Below are 14880 nucleotides of genomic sequence, written 5' to 3' on the forward strand. Positions count from 1 at the left end.
TGTATGAGGGGGTGTGTGTGTGTGTGTGTGTGTGTGTGTGTGTGTGTGTGTGTGTATCTGTCTCTCATACTCTATTTTAAATCCTCCTTTTCTGTTACTGTTTGTTCATTGTGTTGTATCCTTGTTGTGTGTGTGTGTGTGTGTGTGTATCTGTCTCTCATACTCTATTTTAAATCCTCCTTTTCTGTTACTGTTTGTTCATTGTGTTGTATCCTTGTTGTTTGTGTGTGTGTGTGTGTGTGTGTGTGTGTGTGTGTGTGTGTGTGTGTGTGTGTGTGTTTTATTTGCCTATTTAAGAGAGAGGGGGAAAAAAGCACTGAGCTGGAACAGTGAATAGGTGTAGAGGGCCTGGGAGATAAGAGAGGGATTAAAACCCTTAACTTAATGATCAGAATATATTGCGTGAATTATTTTTAATAAAAAATAAAATGAAGAAGGGGAAGAGGAGAAATAAACACATGCAAGAAGGAAGACCAAGGCTTGCATTCACAGCCCAGAGTGAAGCTGAGTACAGCGTGGCAGATCTTTACTTTCATCACACGGGAAATAGAAGGAGGAGATGAAGAAGTCCAACTTCCCTCTCATAGTGACCACTGGGGAGCCTTTGATGTCTGCAGCCAGGTCCCTGGTGTCCACTAGAGGTGCTGCTTGAAAATACGACTTTCTAGTATGTGTGTAGGACCCACAAAAGTACTCAGAGACTATTTTGGTTCAATTCAAATTTGTAAAGTATGGAAACAAAACATGAGTGGGTGATGAATTTCATTTGGATCACATCATTGGCCATTAAGAACACAAACTACAAAATAACACAACCTAGTCTAACATGTCGGATTTGTTGACCACACTTCATAGCAGTTACCCTTAGGTTTCTTTAACCTAGATAAAGTAGCCTATGAAGACAGCCTATGAAGATCCCTCAGAGAGGAATGCAGGCCCTGGTACTAACATGCTCAGTCCTGAGGATTAAATATGGGCTTTATGCAAGCTAAGCGAGTGTTTATCCAGTGCACTACATTTCATAAATTTTTATATTTTTAAATTCTTCTTCATAAAATACATCCTGCCTACAGTTTTCCTCCCTCTACTCTCCCAGCTACTCCCCCCCCCACACACACAAACGATCCCTCTCCCTGAGAAGCCTTCATCCTCTCTTCCTCCCAGGGACATTTCTTTTTAAGGGTGAGTTCCATAGAGCTCAAGTTGGCCTCAAACACACAGTGTGATTGAGGATGACCTTGAATTTCTAGTCTATTCAGTGCAGGAGATTGAACCAAGGGCCTTAGGCATGCTAGGAACATGATCTACCAAGTCTAATAACTCCAGGCTCTGAGTCAACATTAAGGCATGTGGCAGCTCTAAGAGTAGACTTTGAGTAAATCTGATTTCAATCTTAGTTTTGCTGTCACTGTATGATCTGGAGTAAATTATGAACCTTCTCTGAAACCTGGATTCTTCATGAAAAGTCTACACTGGTGACTACAGTCAAGTATCATGCTAAAGTATACATTTCTGTAGCATTCCTATAACTATGCCTAAAGCCTTAGTTATTGTTTCAATGAACAGAATTGTAAACAGAAAGCAAGAAAGCCAGAGAGGAGGAGGAGGAAGGAGGAGGAAGAAGAGGGAAGAAGACGAGGAGGAGAGGAGGAAGTAATAGTAGCAGTAGCAGCAGCAGGAGTAGTAGTAATAGTAGTAGTGGTGGTGGTAGTAGTAGTGTAGTAGTAGTAGTAGCAGCAGCAGCAGCAGCAGTAGTAATAGTAGTAGTAGTAGTAGTAGTAGTAGTAGTAGCAGCAGCAGCAGCAGCAGCTGTTGTTGCTGTTATTCAAGACCATTTTCTACTAAGCAATGAGTGAAATTCAACTTAGGATAAAGGAAGCTGCTGCAATTGAAGAATTAATTTAATCAGCACTTCCTAGGGGGGCAAAAAACATAACTTTCCCATTTAAAAAAAAAAAACAGAAAACTGATTTACTCTAGATTAAATGTTTGTGTCTTTCCAAAACCACTACATTAGCATCCACAGTATGGTGACATGAGAGGTCGGCTCTATGGAGATGAGTAGTTCATATAGGTGTAATCCTCAAAGATAGGATTACAGAACCTAAGAGCTGTCTAGTCAGCCATGGGATGATAAGCTATACATGAAACATGAAGCAGGTCCTAAAAAACTGACTAAGCCACTCACTATTCCTCTAAGAATAAAGAGAATTAAATCTAAAAAATTAATTTTAATAGGTGGTTTTGTTTAAAAATTATACCAAATGGTTATAGAAAAAAAGAATAAAAACTGTATGGTATTGGTACAGAGACAGGCAGATAGACCAGTAGAATAGAATTGGAGACCCAGAAATGAACCCACACACCTATGGTCACTTGATTTTTTTACAAAGGGGCCAAAACCATCCAAAGGAAAAAAAGATTGCATTTTCAAGCAAATGGTGCTGGTTCAACTGGAGGTCAACATGTAGAAGAATGCAGATCGATCCATGCTTATCACCCTGTACAAAGCTTAAGTCCAAGTGGATCAAGGACCTCCACATCAAACCAGATACCTCAAACTAATAGAAGAAAAAAAGTGGGAAGAATCTAGAACACATGGGCACTGGAGAAAATTTCCTGAACAAAACACCAATGGCTTATGTTCTAAGATCAAGATCAACAAATGGGATCTCATAAAACTACAAAGCTTCTGTAAGGCAAAGGACACTGTCGTTAAGACAAAACAGAAACCAAGAGATCTTTACCAATCCTACAACTGATAGAGGGCTTATATCCAAAATATACAAAGAACTCACAAAGTTAAAATGCAGGGAGACAAATAACCCTATTAAAAATGGGGTTCAGTGCTAAACAAAGAATTCACAGCTGAGGAATATCAAATGGCTGAGAAGCACCTAAAGAAATGTTCAACATCTTTAGCGATAAGGGAAATGCAAAGCAAAATAACCCTGAGATTCCACCTCACACCAGTCAGAATGGCTAAAATCAAAAACTCAGGTGACAGCAGATGCTGGTGAGTACGTGGAGAAAGAGGAACACTCCTCCATTGTTGGTAGGATTGCAGACTGGTACAACCATTCTGGAAATCAGTCTGGAGGTTCCTCAGAAAATTGAACATTGCACTACCTGAGGACTCAGCTATACCACTCTTGGGCATATACCAAAAAGATGCCCCAACATATAAAAAAGACACGTGCTCCACTATGTTCATCGCAGCCTTATTTATAATAGCCAGAAGCTGGAAAGAACCCAGATGCCCTTCAACAGAGGAATGGATACAGAAAATGTGGTACATCTACACAATGGAATATTACTCAGCTATCAAAAACAACGACTTTATGAAATTCGTAGGCAAATGGTTGGACCTGGAAAATATCATCCTGAGTGAGCTAACCCAATCACAGAAAGACATACATGGTATGCACTCACTGATAAGTGGCTATTAGCCCAAATGCTTGAATTACCCTAGTGGCCTAGAACAAATGAAACTCAAGAGGATGACCAAAATGTGAATGCTTCACTCCTTCTTTAAAAGGGGGACAAGAATACCCTTGGCAGGGAAGAGAGAGGCAAAGATTAAAACAGAGACTGAAGGAACACCCATTCAGAGCCTGCCCCACATGTGGCCCATACATATAGAGCCACCCAATTAGACAAGATGGATGAAGCAAAGAAGTGCAGACCGACAGGAGCCGGATGTAGATCGAACCTGAGAGACACAGCCAGAATACAGCAAATACAGAGGCGAATGCCAGCAGCAAACCACTGAACTGAGAACGGGACCCCCGTTGAAGGAATCAGAGAATGAACTGGAAGAGCTTGAAGGGGCTTGAGACTCCATATGTATAACAATGCCAAGCAACCAGAGCTTCCAGGGACTAAGCCACTACCTAAAGACTATACATGGACTGACCCTGGACTCTGACCTCGTAGGTAGCAATGAATATCCTAGTAAGAGCACCAGTGGAAGGAGAAGCCCTGGGTCCTGCTAAGACTGAACCCCCAGTGAACTAGACTGTCGGGGGAGGAGGCAATGGGGAGGGTGGGGAGGGAACACCCATAAGGAAGGGGGAGGAAGGGATGTTTGCCAAATGTACATAAGAAATACTCAAGTTAATAAAAAAATACAAAAAAAAAAAAAAAGAAAATGTGGTACATCTACACAGCTATCAAATACTATTCAGCTATCAAAAACAATGACTTCATGAAATTCATAGGCAAATGGATGGAACTGGAAAATATCATCCTGAGTGAGGTAACCCAATCACAGAAAAACACACATGGTATGCACTCATTGATAAGTGGATATTAGCCCAAATGCTCGAATTAGCCTAAATGCACAGAACACATGAAACTCGAGGATGACCAAAATGCGAATGCTTCACTCCTTCTTTAAAAGGGGAACAAGAATACCCTTGGCAGGGAATAGGGAGGCAAAGTTTAGAACAGAGGCAGAAGGAACACCCATTCAGAGCCTGCCCCACATGTGGCCCATACATATACAGCCACCCAATTAGATAAGATGGATGAAGCAAAGAATTGCAGGCCGACAGGAACTGGATGTAGATCTCTCTTGAGAGACACAGCCAGAATACAGCAAATACATAGGCGAATGCCAGCAGCAAACCACTGAACTGAAGAGAATGGGACCCCCGTTGAAGAAATCAGAGAAAGGACTGGAAGAGCTTAAATGGGCTCGAGACCCCATATGAACAACAATGCCAACCAACCAGAGCTTCCAGGGACTAAGGCACTACCCGAAGACTATACATGGGCTGACCCTGGGCTCCAACTGCATAGGTAGCAATGAATAGCCTAGTAAGAGCACCAGTGTAAGGGGAAGCCCGTGGTTCTGCCAAGGCTGGACCCCCAGTGAACAGGATTATTGGGGGGAGGGCGGTAATGAGGGGAGGATTGGGAGGGGAACACCCATATAGTAGGGGAGGGGAAGGGGTTAGGGGGATGTTGGCCTGGAAACTGGGAAAGAGAAAGACAACTGAAATTTAAATAAGAAATACCCAATTTAATAAAGATGGAAAAAAAGAAAAGAAATAAAAAAGAAAGCAAAAAAAATAAGTAGTTGTACTATAAATAATTTAATTCACATTCATTTTCAAAATCTTGTATCTACTAATTTCTTGGACTCGACTCTTGAGTTTGTTTGTTTGTTTGTTTAAGTAAAGGCTGCTTTAACACATGGCAATCAAGTAGTTCTCAGCGGTACTTTCAGGTAGCCTGTCAAAAATCTGGCATAACAAAGGGAAGCAGAGCTGCCCTTTCAAACTCTCTTGTACTAAGAGCACAGGAGAATTGAAACAGTAGCACATTTCCTAACTGAGCCTGCTGAGATCATCAAATGTGGAATGGCATTCAGAAGTGTTTCCTGTCAATACCCTTGTGGTCCAGACACATGTCTATCTTCCTGTAGTTACACCCAATCTCAAAAGCCAATGATTACAATGTGAGTATTAATTTTAAAGCATTAGACCCAGAGAAACTATCTATCATAATCTCAGTGCCTTGAAATCTAAGATAGAGAAACCCCACTTAAACGAATAGTGTGGTACAGCTTACTCTGCTACAATGGAAAAGTTCAGCTCATAACAATATCTAATTGTTACTATCATCTGGCTATGCTCACTTCAATCACACACATGTCAAGAACATTTAAACCAGTCACTTATCAACTGTCTAATATATCACATTGAGATACAAAAATCTTTTTCTTTCTCCCCACTTCTTTCTCAGTCTCTCTCTCCCTCCCCCACCTTCTGTGCAGTGGGGGGGAGGTGTTCATTTGTGTGTGTACCCCCCCTTGTGTGTGTGCATCTCCCTTTCCCTCTCCCTGGGGTGTGTGTGTGTGTGTGTGTGTGTGTGTGTGTGTGTGTGTGTGTGTGTGTGTTAGGATGTCACTATATAACCATGGTCAGTCTGGAACTTGCTATGTGGAACTTACAGTGACCATTCTGTTTCTGTCCCAGTCTTTTGCCACTACTCCTGGCATTCCACTACTGCTGACCTACAACCTGTGGTGACCAACAATGACCTAATTGATCCATCATATGTTTGTGTTTTATTCCAATCTGGTCCATTTGGAGATGTCACTCCAATGATCACCAAACTGGAGAGAAAGCTGAAGAGAAATAAATAAACTTGAATTATTTTAAAATATTGATAGGACTGTTCCTATTTAGTTTAGCATAATTCACACCTGAGATAATCAAAATGTTTTACAGTGAAATATAAATTAGAGACCTGTAATAGGTGATTCATAAATGACGCCTTAGGTTTTGGGGGACCTGTCTGGCATTCCATTTTTATTACCTCTACATTCTTTTAAAAGTCCTGCAGAGTCTTCAACTTACAAACTCATACAGAAATGAGCTGAAGGTAAACAGTAAGGTTTCAATTAAGACCTCCATGGAATAGTATATTTAACTCTGCTATTTTGTCCTGAAACCATGTACTAAATCAAAAGAGTAGAAATACTAAGATAAATTCAATAACAACTAGTATTTTAATCAATATCTAAAACACGCATCCTAAAAGTATTGTTTTAAAAACAAATACTATACAAAATTACTGGTAGCATGATTGCCAATATTTAAAATAGAAAAAGATAAAGTAAAAGTTAAATAGAATTGTTTTTAATGTAGTCTTAAGGTTTGCAGGTTTTATAACTATATGCGTTTACACATATTCTAGTGAATGGGCATGGGGTAATACAAAAGGGAAGTAACATCAACAAGTCAATTTTAAAATTTAAAAAATGCTTAAACCCTCCTTTACTTATCTAGAAACAGCAGCCAAAATAATTATTTATTCATTATATAAGTGTATGTTTAGTATGATCTAAATAAATACAATGTTGACTAAAATATCCAAGGTAACCTGTAGTTATAGAATTACAAAATTCTCTTCAGATTTGGCATAAATTCTATTAGTAGCTAACAGGAAGGTTACATAGTATACTCTTGAAGAGCAAAGGAATACTTTATGAATGAAGTAACATCTAAAAGAGGAATTGAAAATTAGGAAAGCTAGAGAATAAAATATTTCATGCTGAGACAACCATCATGAGGACATGGAAGTGAGGAAAAGTATAATCCTAGTTTGCTTTCTGTTACTATGATAAAGCACTGAGCAAAAACAATATGGCCCAGGCAGAGGTTCATTTGGTCTATTTTTGGCATACCATGATTGAGGGAAGACAAGGCAGAAACTCAAGGCAGGGGGAACCTGGAGGCATGAGCTGAAGCAGATACCATGGAGCCACTGCTTATGGGCTGGCTCCCTGACTTCCTCAGTTTGATTCTGTATACCAACCCAAGACACCCTGCCCAAGGGTGGCACTAACCACAGTGGGCTGGGCCCTTCTACAGTGATCATTAATACCCCCAAAGCAGGCCCACAAGCTAATATGATAGAGGCAATTTCTTAATTGAGGCTCTTTCTTCCCTGGTTGTTCTAGTGTGTGTCAAGTTGATAAAATTGATTATCACATCCCCGAGGAACTGGTAATCACAGAACAAATCACATTAGTCAATTGTTTGTTAAGCATGCATGATGACATGCATGTAGAATCCTCATACATAGGATCCTAAGGTAGAAGAATCACAAGTCCCAGGCTAACCTGGGTAATTTCCTTAATAAAAAAAAAATGCCATTTTTTGAGATCTTATTACACAGTACAGGTCTTCTTACAAATATTATTGTTGATATTTACAGATTTTTTTTCACTTGCCATGATCCCCATCTAATAGAAGAATAATTTCTGAAAAAAGTAACTAGGAGGCAGGCATGGTAGCACATGCCTATAATCCCCGCACTGCGGCAGGGTTGAAAAAGAAAATCTTGAATTCCACACAAGCCTAGTTTATATTGTATCAGGAAGGAAGGATAGAAGGAAGGGAGGGGGGGAGGGAGGGAGGGAGAGAGGAGGGGGGGAGGGAGGGAGGGAGGGAGGAGAGAGGAGGGGAGGGAGGGAGGGAGGGAGGGAAGAAAGGAAGGAAGGAAGGAGGGAAGGGAAAAGATAACTGGCCTTGTCAGGAAAGATTTTAAAATATTGAGATGATCAAAACAGATTAGTAAATATCCTATCCTATTTTGGTCATTTTTTTCCTCCTCTGAGCTATCTTAAAACTATAAATTATGGACAATTGATATGAATACAAGTAACACTTTTTGATAAATATGCAAATAGAATTTGTCAAGCAAAGATCTCACTATGTGATAGAGAAGAAACCAGTTTCAGATCTGTTAGACAATTCATATCCAAATTCCTGTTGTTGTTCAAATGTGTCTGCTTTGTCAGTTACATACACTTCCTGTGACACGCCACTGCTACTCTTATGAATGACTTAGTCACAGAATGTCTTTGTCAAAACTCCTATGTATTTCTATGAGTCATGATTTTGCATGAAACCACAATTTCAAGGCTTGTAGATTTTACAGGTGTATGCACAAGGCTTCTTCTATTACATTACAACTTTATATGAGTAGACTGAAGGTGTCCTCAGACACACCAGAAGAGGGCATCAGATCCCATTACAGATGGTTGTGAGCCACCATGTGGTTGCTGGGAATTGAACTCAGGACCCCTGGAAGAGCAATCAGTGCTCTTAATTGGTCCCCTCTGTTTATTCTTAAATTTGAATTTGTACATAACTTTTGCTACACCTCATGCAAAGAGTCACATGAAATTTTCTAGAGCTCTCAGGATGAAGCGTTCTGAGAAGTTCAAAAGGCCTTTATTTGTATCTTTCAACTAGTTTCTTCATATATTTCTCATTTAGTAGGTTCCTGTGACATTCAAAAGGGAAATAAAACTACTTTCTCATTAAAATGTTCTTCACGTGTGGACTGCAATCCCTTTGGAGGTACATCTTACATATCCTGCCTATCATTATGATTCGTTACAGAGCAAAATTACAGTTATGAAGAAACAATGAAATCATTTTATGGTTGGGGTCACCACAACCTGAGGAACTGTATTAAATGGTCACAGCATTAGGAAGGCTTTTTATGTCCAGACAATCACCTTAAAAAAAAAAAAAACAACCCTACAATTCCTGCCATTAAAACCGTCATCAGGCATTTTCCATGTAAAATTACATTGGAGAAACTACGTTACAATTAAACATAATGAGTAAGAGAAAGATGTAAGCCAACAGATAACTAATGAAACTTTTGTCCCCTAATTTTCGGGCTAATCTTTTATGTCATAGTATGTCATAGTTCCCTTTCTGAACCTCATCTTTTTGAAAAACTGACAAATTGGTTTAGTGGAATTAAATCTAACACTCAAACATACATAGTGGGAACAGGGTAGTGATGTTTCATTATAACACAAACATAATAATGGGCCATACTTGTGAAAATCAATGAACAGGAATATCATTTGAAAGAGCAGAGTCCAGTGCATACACTTCTATAAGATAGCTTTATTTACTCGCTTAACAAACTGCCAGTACAAAGCTTCTTTTTGTTACAATGACACGTGTTCAAGGTGTACTACTTTCTAACACTTACCCTTCGCCACTGGTGAAAGGCAACAAGATCTCTTTACAAAGTCTCATCTTTTTCAATAAATTTTGCATGAAAACATGTTATCCTGGCACAAAGTTGCCTGCTGTCACATTGGAAGTGTGATAAATGTTTAATGAAAACAACACCACACAGCTTGGTGTCAGACAACAGCTATCACACAGCCCTGCTTTGATCCAAACAGACACTTAAAAGGAGTTCTAAGCATGCTCTGCACCACAGAACTCTATAACCTATATGCAAATTGGAGTAAATTAGCATAAGTGACTTCCTGCTGCATAAAGAAATAAGAGGTAAGAAAAAATATGACAGGCTTTCTAAGTATGCAACTGCTGTCAAAACTCAGAGTCCAGCTTTCCCAAATCACTTCCAACATCTTCTGCCAAACATCAGGTAGAGGTAAAAATACACTATCAACAGGAATTTATACATGGAACTCAAAGTTACAAATGCTGGAAAGCTGCCAAGGAAGATCTGTAACATACCCCTAAGTTATGATTATTACATTGTAACAGTGTTCTTATTATACACTGCTTTTACATTTACAGCTTTTAAAGTACCAAATCCCCATTTTATAGAAGAATCAATTGCATAATCAGTGGGAAATTCTCAAATTTCTCAGAAAGAATTAAACTCAAAAAGTTATAATACATCATTAGAATGTAAACTTAAGCTCAAATATCTGAGCAAAATATTCCAGAAGCCTCAGTGCTTAACCTAGAACACTGTCTTGCCTACTCAGGCACTAGTAAGGTCATAATGGTGAAAACCTTCCACTGAGCAGGTTATTTAAGGAAAACTAACTGTTCCACATGAATTCTAATGTGACGCAAATTAACATGGCAGTGCCGTACTCGATGACTTGCTTTATTCTGTGCAGCTGTGGTAGAATTCTGCAGATCTGATCATTTAAAATGAATAGAACCTTGTTGAGAGCTTGGAGGCCAGATAGTCAAAGGCTGGCTGGCTTCTAGAAGGCCTTTCTTTATTATCTCATGGCAAAAAGATAAATACAAGTCAAGAAAATACTTCAGAAGGAATGCACTACTTCAATAACAAAGCCCACTCTGTCATACCAATGTTAATTCATTTAATAAAACGAAGTTTACTGGGCTTCTTCATATCTTAAATGACCTCATGCTCTAACAATACTGTACCAAATCAACAAATATCTAGAACGTGAATCCGGTGGGCTGGGAGACACTGGAGTGAAGCTGCTGGGATACACAGTTAGCATCATCACACCAAGTTCCAAGTGTGAGACCTAATGATGTTACAAGTTTCTGAGTACTGTCTCTCAGTAACAGTTTTTTCTTAGAAATCAAATGTTATAAATGTAATATTTTTAAGGTTAATGTTTTAAAATCTCATATTTGAGATATAAATGGTGTAATAATGGTACTTTTATCTTGGCGGTTACCAACGACTATCTAATTGGACTCAAGTCCTGCTCAATGGGAAGAAATACGTGCATAATACTGTAAACCTAGTCAAATACCTGTGTCTGGAAGATCATAGACTCTGGAAAAGAACCTATTACTGCCATTTCCCTTCACTAGTATAATTTCTCGTTTTACTCTAAGTTTTTATATGTATGCCCACAATTAAGTGCAGCTTTCACCCCTCATTGAAGATATTTTTTTTCAGTAGATGGAGACTACTGTAGAGACCCACAAGGGGCAAAAATTCAGAGGCAAACCCCAAATGAGACACCCACAACTCAACTATTCCACCTAAGCCTCAGGGAAAATACTAGAAGAAAGCAAAACTTGTAACTGCCGGAGAACCAGGAGGCTTGTTGTAATTAAGATGTCTTCTCACATGTCTTCTACACATGAATGTTTAAGGTTAATGTTTTAAACTCTCATATTGATCATCCGCAGCACACTGTAAAGAAAGACAGCTGCCTGCTAATCCCTACAATGACACTCTTCCAGTTTCTACTGCAGTCTCTAAACCTGAACACAAGCAAAGCAGGCAAATGAAATGAGTAAAGCAACTTAACACACAGAAGGAATTCATACTAGAATCATTCAGATAGTCCAGGTAAAAGTGTATCTAGCTTTGCAACTGTTATCCTTTCTTTTGCTTTGTGGTTTATAGATGTACACTATAAGTTCTACCAGTAAGTATATCATAGATATTTTTAAACTGGGTTGATTTTTAAAGGCAAAGGTTCTTAAGCTTGAACAACATAAGCATGTGGGCTACTTTCTCATATATGTAGAAGCACCTAGGTTACATGGCACAAGCACAAACACTTGTATATCCAGAATGGACTACAATATCCATCCTAATAATAATAATCTGGGGTCTTTTCTTCTTTCTTCACCTATACAGTTTAAAAAGTCATCTGGAAAAGGCATCTAATGAACCACTAGTAAAATAAATTTAATGATGCAGTAGAAATTACTTATAAATAGAATTAAGTAAAAAGTGTTCCATGTTGTTATTATAACTAAATTAATAATTTCTTAGAGAAATATATTTCAAGAAACATGCAAGATACTGGCAAGCCCTTCCCTTCTTTTCCTTTTAATAGAATTCACCCAGTGTGGGTGCAGGAAGTGCCTCAGAGAGAACTTAGCTTGCTTACTGCTGTGGAGTTAGTCCTCCGCACTGACTCCATCAACTCACCCGCGTTTGATGCTGTGCGCCTCTTTGTCTTTGCCTTTATCCTTCTCCTTTTCTCTCTTCTCTTTGTCCCGAACTTTACGTCTGTCTCTGTCCCTGGACCTACTACGAGTTCTTCTGTGACTGGATCTTTCACTGCTTCTACTATGTGAGCGTGGACGAGGTCTTGACCTGGACCTACAATAAACAGATTTATTAAAGATTTAGCCTGACTTGAATTTAAAATGCAATTGACCTAATATTACTTTACTCAGTTTCAACTCTTAGCCCCAAAATTAATTGTGTAAAGTAAGCTTATAAATGATTCCCTACATATGATTACTCTTTAAAAATTATATAAAGATATATAGATGGTGTCAATTTTGAAGGATATTAAGGTTCAATCTAAATATAAAAACAGGAAATTTCTGAGATACAAATAACAGGATGAAAGATTATCATGTGGGTCTGCACCTCCACCCTTGTTCAAGGACCTGTCAAGCAACACACCACCACCCCCTTATCCCCCCACCCCACAGTCCTGCCTGGATCCAAGTAGGCTCACTGTGACCAGGAACAACAGGTAAGACCCATGCCCCAATCTACGTACTTACTGGAACCACACAGAACCAGCATAAGCAGACTTTGCCCTGCCTTGCCAGAGCTCAGTCTCCCTTCTGGTCCACATCCCACCTGCTCTCTCAGATCAATATGCTGCTGCGATGACACCCCACCACCCCACTGTTCTGTGCCTCCTATAAAGCATGCTTTAACCCACGACACACTTCAACAGCCTCCTGGGAGGTCTGCCACAACCTGGGTCATCCAGCCTAGCCAACACCACAGTCAACCAGAGCAAGAACACAGTCAACAGAAGCCAAGCCCAGCTCTTCCACTACAGCAAGCCCTGGAAATCTAATACCCTGAAGAGCAAGATTGTGAGCTTAGACTCCATCTCCTGAAGATGGTAGAAGCTTATAAGGAAGACATAAATAATCCCTTCAAAGAAATACAGGAAAACACAGGTAAACAGGTAGAAGCCCTAAAGAGGGAACAAATAGTTTTATGGTCTCCATCTGCGCCCAGAGCTCCATCTGTCCCACATCACTCTGGACCCAAGACCGCCCCCCCCCCCTCAGACAGCTAGTTTCCCAGGAGCACTCCCACTCCTAAGCCCACAGACTAGACCCTACTTTCTCTCCACCAACTATCCAAAGAGAGATCCACCATGAGAGCACATAAAATATCTCGGTGTGACTCTAACCAAGCAAGTGAAAGATCTGTATGACAAGAACTTCAAGTCTCTGAAGAAAGAAATTGAAGAAGATTTCAGAAGATGAAAACATCTCCCATGCTCATGGATTGGCAGGATTAATATAGTAAAAATGGCCATTTTGCCTAAAGCAATCTACAGATTCAATGCAATCCCCATCAAAATTCCAGCTCTATTTTTCAAAGAATTAGAAAGGGCAATTTGAAAATTCATTTGGAATAACAAAAAACTGAGGATAGCAAAAACCATTCTCAACAGTAAAAGACCTTCTAGGAGAATCACCATCACTGACCTCAAGCTGAATTACAGAGCAATCGTGATTAAAAATTGCATGGTATTGGAACAGAGACAGACAGGTAGATCAGTGGAATAGAATTGAAGACCCAGAAATGAACCCACACAAATATGGTCACTGGATCTTTGACAAAGGAACTAAAATGATTGAATGGAAAAAAGATAGCTTATTTAACAAACTGTGCTGGTTCAACTGGAGGTCAGCATGTAGAAGAATGCAGATAGATCCATTCTTATCTCCCTGTACAAAGCTGAAGTCCAAGAAGATCAAGGACCTCCACATCAAACTAGATACACTCAAACTAATAGAAGAGAAGATAGGGGAAAGCCTCCAACACATAGGCACAGCGGAAAATTTCCTGAACAGAACACCAATGGCTTTTGCTCTAAGATCAAGAATTGACAAATGGAAACTCATAAAACTGCAAACCTTCTGTAAGGCAAAGGACTCTGTCAATAGGACAAAATGGAAACCAACAGATTGGGAAAAGATATTTATCAATCCCACATCCAATAAGAATTCAAGAAGTTAGACTCCAGAGAATCAAATAACCTCAATTTAAAAAAAAAAAAAAGGGGGGGGTAGAGAGCTAAACAAAACTTTCTCAACTGAGGAATAATGAATGGCTAAGAAGCAACTACAGAAATGTTCAACATACTTAGTCATCAGGGAAATGCAAATCAAAACAACCCTGAGATTCCACCTCACAGCAGTCAGAATAGCTAAGAACAAAAATTCACGTGACAGCAGATGCTGGTGAGTATGTGGAGAAAGAGGAACACTCCTCCACTGTTGGTGTGATTGCAAGCTGGTACAAACACTGTGGAAATCAGTCTGGAGGTTCCTCAGAAAATTGGACCCAGCTATACCACTCCTGGGCATATACCCAAAAGATGATCCAATATATAACAAGGACACATGCTCCACTACTTTCATAGCAACCTTATTTATAATAGCCAAAAGCTGTAAAAAACCCAGATGCCCTTCAACAGAGGAATGGATACAGAAAATGTAGTACATCTACACAATACTACTCAGCTATCAAAAACAATAACTTCATGTGGATCATAGGCTAATGAATGGAACTATAAAATATCATCCTGAGTGAGGTAACCCAATCACCAAAAAAAAAAAAAAAAAATCACACATG

General features: G+C 39.4%; 1 protein-coding gene across 1 annotated transcript in view; it reads right to left on the minus strand.

The window, feature by feature from the left end:
• Positions 1 to 14880, minus strand: part of LOC116895850 (serine/Arginine-related protein 53-like) — a 305438-nt gene that overhangs the window by 206671 nt on the left and 83887 nt on the right. The window contains exon 4 of the mRNA XM_032896959.1: positions 12187 to 12360. Coding sequence (XP_032752850.1) covers positions 12187 to 12360 — 174 coding nt within the window. The remainder of the gene's footprint in view (positions 1 to 12186; positions 12361 to 14880) is intronic.

Source organism: Rattus rattus, chromosome 3, assembly GCF_011064425.1.
Source record: "Rattus rattus isolate New Zealand chromosome 3, Rrattus_CSIRO_v1, whole genome shotgun sequence".
In the NCBI taxonomy this organism is placed as follows: Eukaryota; Metazoa; Chordata; class Mammalia; order Rodentia; family Muridae; genus Rattus; species Rattus rattus.